Source organism: Stigmatopora argus, chromosome 8 (assembly GCF_051989625.1).
Source record: "Stigmatopora argus isolate UIUO_Sarg chromosome 8, RoL_Sarg_1.0, whole genome shotgun sequence".
NCBI lineage: Eukaryota > Metazoa > Chordata > Actinopteri > Syngnathiformes > Syngnathidae > Stigmatopora > Stigmatopora argus.
The window spans coordinates 15,681,235-15,688,549 of NC_135394.1; the positions used below are offsets into that span (position 1 = coordinate 15,681,235).

At 40.0% G+C, this 7,315-nt stretch overlaps 1 protein-coding gene across 1 annotated transcript; it reads left to right on the forward strand.

The window, feature by feature from the left end:
* Positions 1-1,332: 1,332 nt before the first annotated feature.
* Positions 1,333-5,575, forward strand: LOC144078827 (uncharacterized). The gene is made up of 2 exons (XM_077607225.1): positions 1,333-1,700; positions 2,751-5,575. Exons 1-2 carry the CDS (start codon positions 1,526-1,528, stop codon positions 4,541-4,543), a joined length of 1,968 nt encoding a protein of 655 aa, XP_077463351.1. The 5' UTR covers positions 1,333-1,525; the 3' UTR covers positions 4,544-5,575.
* Positions 5,576-7,315: the final 1,740 nt, after the last annotated feature.

A 7,315-nucleotide genomic window follows, 5' to 3' on the forward strand; every position in this document is an offset into this window, starting at 1 on the left:
GAGGATCGTCAGCTGCTTTCTGCCCTCACTGGAAGACATTGCCAGCCCTCGTTACCTCAGCAGAGCCAGGAACATCATCGGGGACCCATACCACCCTGGTCACAATCTGTTCCAGCTGCTGCCCTCTGGCAGACGCTATAGGTCCCACAAAGTACGGACAAATAGGCTTAAGGGCAGTTTTTCCCCCACATCCATCAGGACTCTAAACTTGCGGTAACACAACACACAATCCCTTCTGTGTAATAACTTCGGGGTGAGGTAATATGATGCGATGTATCCAAAACAGCAGAATGCTAAATTACGAGTCGGAAACTATCACTTATTTGGGTCTTTTGCCGAGAAAACGCGCCTTATGGAGAAGCACTACCAATTTCGTCATACGCAGTTTCTGCGTGTGATGACAAGTAGGCTTTTGTTGTTGATGATGACGACAGGGCCTATGTCCGATTATTATTATTAGTACTCCTACTTGTGGGGAAAACAGTAGGTAGCTCTGGGTGTTTGTTTTATGAATAATTGAGCTGTGTTCTGGCAGTTGTCAAATGTTTCCTGACCTATCTAAATATCTTGTTTTTATGGTCGGAAGTGAAGTTTCATATAAAGAGAACTAGTCATGGAAGCTTCAATAATATCTTGCCTATATTTTTATTGACACTTGTTTCACCAGATCTTTCAGAATAAAGAAAAGAACATCTAGCATTTGCCACTCATTATTCTCTTTAGTTCTGGTTATCTCAAATTTGAGATAAGGAGGCATGGAAAATTCCTCTCTGACCTTGGTGCCAGGAACCGTGAGGAGGATCCCGCCGCCATTATTCTGAAAAGACCCTGAGTGACGAGACAGTTTTATTTCCAAGAATGTCCTAGCTAGAAAAATAATTTTGAAACATCCCCCTAATATTCAAATGAATGCCCATTTTTGGCTGCTGGAAAATAAGATATATATTGCGAAATAAGGTGTGCTTTATGATTAAAGCCTACCTGTGTTTTTTTTGCCCAAAAAGCTAACCCCGAGAAAAACTACGCAGATCATGCAAACTCCACACAGTATTGTCAAACCCACCAGGAATTGAACCAGTGACCTCTGAACTGTGAAACGGACATGCTAATACAAGAAAAAAAGTGATCGATCCCTTTTTTTAAATTAAAATTTCGTGTTCATTCTGTTATCTTCTGTTACATTAATTTGTTTTAGTACGCATGCTCAATCTGTAACATATTTATTTATTTTGTGCGCAATTGTAGAATTTAAAACGTTGGCACCGTAACAATATGTTTTGGAGGACTACAAAAAAAGCAACGAAGAAGAATGCAGAGACACACGTATTTATTTGTGTGTGTGTGTGCGCAATTGTAGAATTTAAAACGTTGGCCCCGTAACAATATGTTTTGTAGGACTACCAAAAAAAAGAAACGAAGAAGAAAATTACCAACGAAGAAGAATGCAGCTACGTCCGCCAAAACGCCGAACAAGAGCACACACGACTTCTTTTCGCATTAGCTCCCCTCTATTAGCGTCGAAAACATGTGGAAAATCTCAATGTTAAGAGAGCTGGTGAAGAGAAAGCTAAGCTTAGCAGTCGAGGATGTTTTCGAACTGTTTGAGAAAACCATCGTGGAGTACGAAGAGGCTAACGAACGGCGGCATCGTGCTCTGCTGGAAGCGGTCCTCAAGCCCCGTCTTCGACTACAAAGAGCCGGTAAGATTGGTATTTTTCTTTTTTTTTTTTTTAATCTCTTTCTTCTTCCTAGACTCGTTAGAGTTGAAAACCATAACTTTCACATTATTTACCTAGCTGTCATTTGTTCAACTAAAGGGACAAAGGACCTAGAACCGTTAAAGAATATCCACCATTTTGTACACATGCCGTTAAGTGTTAAGATAAGACGAAAATGTGCCTGTCTCGGTTTAACCCATTCGAAGAGAGATAATGTTTCAGTATTATTGACAGTGGTGGATTTCTAATTTATGTATATTTGCATATTTTAGTTTCGTTCGTTTATTCGCCTGTCCCAGTGAAAATGGATTGGACGTCTACTGTCGTAAATGGCAGCTTGTCATGACGTCACAATAAATGTACGGTAGAAGTGAGCTCTATGTATCTCACGATATAGGATTTGAATCAAATTGAATGCTTTTATTGTCATACAAGTATAATGAGATTTAAAGCTTCACTATGAAGTGCACAAATATTCAATAACTAATAATAAAAAATAATAAATAAGCAATTAGGCCCACTTTAACGATTATTTACAATAAGGACGCTACGACAACTAGATTTATATGGGTTATAAATTTTATTTTACTATCTTTTTATCCATAGCCTGCAAATTTAAATACATTTAGCAGTTGTAGCTGTCCAATCTTTTTGTTTAGAGGCTGCCATCCTTCCTACTTGAAATTAATTGGACGTCTATGTCAATGAGAATTTGAGTCAAGTTCACCTAAAGCTAGCATAACGTTCTCTGTTGGCGAATGTTTAGCTGTTGCTTAGTACAATGATTTTTTTTTGCTTATTAGTCCATAAAAATAAAAATAAAATCATAACTTTATTTGACACAATTTCAATCCTCAGAAAATGAAATGATCGTATTGTGGCCATCCCGAGTCTCAATTTTCTTGTTGGAGATTTTTGATCAGGCATAATAAACACAGCACGCAGCGTTTTGGCGTAAACAAAGTGTGACAGCTGCTCGCCAAGTGATACCTTGATCTCGGACCTGATGTCATTCCTGATGGTTCCGTGCAGGTTCACAAGGGTCGGAGAATGAAGAAATTCAATCCGAGGAGCCACCATCGAAAAAAAGGAAGGCCAGGAAGCGAACCAGTCCGCTGTTAAAAAGAAAAGCCAGAAGAGAAGATGACGAAACCGTCCCCCCGCAGGGAGACCACTTGGCTCCGATATCGGACATGTCAGACTTTACGGACACCAAGTCCTCCGAGGACGACGCCGAAAAATCTTTGGAGGCCGAAAAGAAAGGTTTGGACACGCCCACGGTCACCAAACCAGCCGACGCCACTAAATCGTTCACCTGCTCGCTTTGTAAGAAATTTTTCCGCACTCGAGACTGTCTTATAGCGCACATTCGCGACCACACCATGGGTAAAATCGTGTCCCCCTTTAGCGCTAAAAAGGAGGAGAAACCTTCAACTTCGGTTAAAACTCCGCCCTCGGGGAAAATAGAGGTCCAGACTAGTGCTAAAAAAGAGGAGAAACCTTCAGCCTCGTGTAAAAATACACTTTCAGGGAAAATAGAGGCCCCTTTAATCCCTAAAAATGAAGTGAAAGCTTCAGGTTCTCTTAAAACTTTGCCCTTGGGGAAAATGGCGGCCCCTTTAAACCCCAAAAATGAGGAGAAACCATCAACTTTTGTTAAAACTCCGCCCCCGACAGCAGATCAGGTGACTCCAAAATCGTTGCTAGTTGTCTCTTATTCAAAGTCTCCCGCCAACGACCCAAAAACGACAAAATTAAAAATTTTAAATGCACTCCAACGTTTGTCAAACGTTAAAGAACATCCCAAGGAAAATCCATCAGAAGATAATAAACAATCACAACTGGCTAAATTTGCCGCAATTCTCCAAAACGACACCCCAACGTCCAATCCTTCCGACAAAAACGGGAAGCTAGCATCGGCGGCTATTGACGCTAATCAAAATACCGCTAAAGAAATAACAAACAAGGGCGAAGAGCTTCCCTCGCCGTCGGAAAGGTCATCTGGAAAACCCGAAAACGACGTCTCGACGTCCGATTCCTCCGACTCGGACGCCCGTGCTAAGCTAGCGTCGGCGGCTAAGAACGTTAACGAGAATACCAATACGGAGAAACCAACGGAAGGGAAAGAACTCCCCCCGCAGCCGGGAAAGTCGGACGCCAATCCGGAAAACGACGACCAGACGTCGGACTCGTCGGACGGCGAGCCCACGGAATCCGCCCGCCCAAATGTTGTCATCGATGAAAATCCCGACACACGCAAGAAACAAGACGCGGCGAGGAATCACAGCGTTTTGCAAAAATTCTACACCGTAAAAACGCCGGGGTCCGGCACCTCGGCGGCGCAAGCTAACGGCGAAGAACCGCTATCGGAACCCGAAAGCCTCTTCGCGCCGTTGTCCCACTCGGACATGACGCCCGATTCTTCGGGCGACGAGGCGTCCAATCGCGACGGGAAGAAACAATTCGCCTGCTCGCAATGTCGGAAAACGTTCCTCACCCAAGCGCTTTTGGAAAACCACCTGACTGCTCACAAGGAAGGCGGAGCTTACGCCTGTACCTTTTGCGATAAAAAATACTTCAAGGCTGGATTTTTTAAGAGACACATGCGCTTACACGCCGACGGCGGGAAGGAAGACAAGGAAGACAAGGAAGACAAGGAAGACGAGGACGGCAAGGACGGCGAGAAAACCAAGAAGAAGAAAAAGTCCAAACATTGTAAACACAAGTGCGATCATTGCGGGAAAGAATTTATGCACAGTAGCTTGTTAGCCGGACATTTGGTGGTGCACGAAGGGGAGACGGAGCAATCCAAGACGGGACTTTGAATCCGGGTTGCCGTGGACTGAAATTCGGACATTTTGTGCCGTAGACTGGAATTTGGACAGAAATTTGGACATTCGTGTCGTGAACAGATATTTGGACACCTGTGCCGTGGACAGAAATTTGGACACCTGTGCCATGGACAGAAATTTGGACATTTGTGCCGCGAACACAAATTTGGACAGAAATTTGGACATTTGTGCCGTGAACAGAAATTTGGACGAAAATTTGGACAGAAATTTGGACATTTGTGCCGTGAACAGAAATTTGGACGAAAATTTGGACAGAAATTTGGACATTTGTGCCGTGAACAGAAATTTGGACGAAAATGTGGACAGAAATTTGGACATTTGTGCTGTGGACTGAAATTTGGACAGAATTTTGGACATTTGTGCTGTGGACTGAAATTTGGACAGAAATTTTGACATTTGTGCCGTGAACACAAATTTGGACGAAAATTTGGACAGAAATTTGGACATTTGTGCCGTGAACAGAAATTTGGACAGAAATTTGGACAGAAATTTGGACAGAAATTTGGACGGAAATTTGGACGGAAATTTGGACGGAAATTTGGACGGAAATTTGGACATCTGATGCTGGCACCAAACTGACACTGTTTTTGTTAAGTTTTTAATGTTCTGATGGTAAGTACGAAAAAATGGGTCACTTGGGTTTTTCAAGGCGTTCCACTTCGACAAAGTGACTCAATTTGAACTTTTATTTTAATAACATGAATGAATACCTGTTACACCATTGAGCCAGTTGGGTTATATTTGATAGCGTTCGTATGTTCATCGTCTGTATTGTGCTTTATAATATTTCAAACACTGTTTTATTGTCACCTAAGTACGTTAAGTGAAGTTTTAGTTGTACGAGTTCTGTGGTTTTATTGTTGGGCGACTTAGCCTAAAAATGTATTTTTGTTTTGTTCATGATCTTAAGTATTGTTTTTACTCTTATACCTCTATCTATATATCAACAAATGTTTTATAGTTTTTTATTCCATTCAAATAAATGAATTCACTCTAATGAACAAAGGGACTAATCTTATTTTAATAGCACGATACTGTCTAACCCAGAAATATGTATCCAATCAAATCCAACCAATCAAAAGCCTTTATTGTCATCATACACAGCTGCGTATAATGAAATGGGTGGTGCCGCTACTAAAACATAAATAATATAAAAATATAAAAACTTATCATGAATCGTAGTCATGTATCTTATATATATTCAACTAAATGTAGACCTAAATATTGTCAAAACATCCCATAATATTACATATGAAATAAGAAATACCCCTTGTGCTTTTTAACTTATTTATTTCAAAAAAAAAATTACAACAGAAATAACTTGTTTTGGCTAGATAGAAATATGCTATGATAAGATATATCATGGTATTTGTTCAGTTTTTTTACAAACAATACAAAATATTTAAATGTACTTGGCTGAAACTACTAATAATCCTATTTTTGGATATTATGTTGGATTTTTTTGGTGACTTTACGGTAAAAAAAAAATGTATTATGGAGGCTAAAATCAAGCTTCCTGTGCGAGCCATTTTCAATATTTTTCTAGATTTCGATGCCACGGTTGGCTCGCGTGCCGTAGATTGGACACCTGTTAAAAAAAAGGGAAAACCAATGTGCTGTTCTAAGACATTTTATTCACAAGACAGCAGACAGAACAAAAAAAAGCAGCCATCGACTCCCCTGCCTTTACCTGAACTGACGTGGAAATTTACATGAGTAAACTTTGTACAAGATTTCAACAAAAAAACTCTAGTGGGCGGGGCTTTATTACAGTTGTCTTATAATAGCGTACGTTGAATTTCCTGATTTTTTACAAGTACAAAACCCTTTTAAAACGGGATCGAGAACCCATTTTGACATTTTAGAAGTGGTCTCCAACCTAAGGGTCGTGGCCCAGTACTGGTCTGCTAGGTGTTTTTTTTATTGGTCTAGAAGTCTTTTTTTTTTAATTATTATTTGTTTAGTTTGTAAACAATAGCAAGTGCCTAATGACATTTTTTTTCGGTCATAATATTTAAAAAAAAAAAATTGCCCACAAACTGTTCCTTCAAAAAATTAACCCACAAACAAATTGACGTTTTTTCAAACGGGAAAACCAGTTTTAACCGGTTTTGGCTCAGAAAAGGTGGACTGTTAAATGGGACACTTCCTCAAGAAATAAGTAGCCTTTTCAAAATTTAGGGTTTTCAGGTTTTTCTTTTTTTGCATTAGCTCCTTATAGTTAGCGTAGCGCCGTTTTAAATTGAACTCACTGGCTTCCATTGATAGCGATAGACGTCCAATCCTTTTCAACTAATCCTTTTTAACGTGTTTATCGCTTTTGGACATCCAATCCAAAGTGGGATTGGACGCCTAGCGCAGTCAATGGCGAGTAATTGGTGTCTGACCAAGACATGGTAGCGAATGAGAATGCAGTAATTTGGTGTATTTTTTTTAATAAACGGGGTCCAACAGATGGGTATTTTTATCCCCAAAATGGCGGTGACAAACTCAATTAAAGCGTCATTTGCTGCTAGCTCTCCCAGTTCAAATGAATTGGACGTCTTCCACTGATTATATTAATTTAAATAAATCTTAATGTCCCATATTTTTTTTCAAACAATAGGTAACGATTGTTTTTTGAAGAAAAAATGTCTTTCCATACTACTATATTACTGCTTATTCAATTATGAAGTCATTTCTATCATAAATTGCTTGTTTAATGAACCGGCTGCCATTGACAGCACTAGACGTCCAATCCATTTG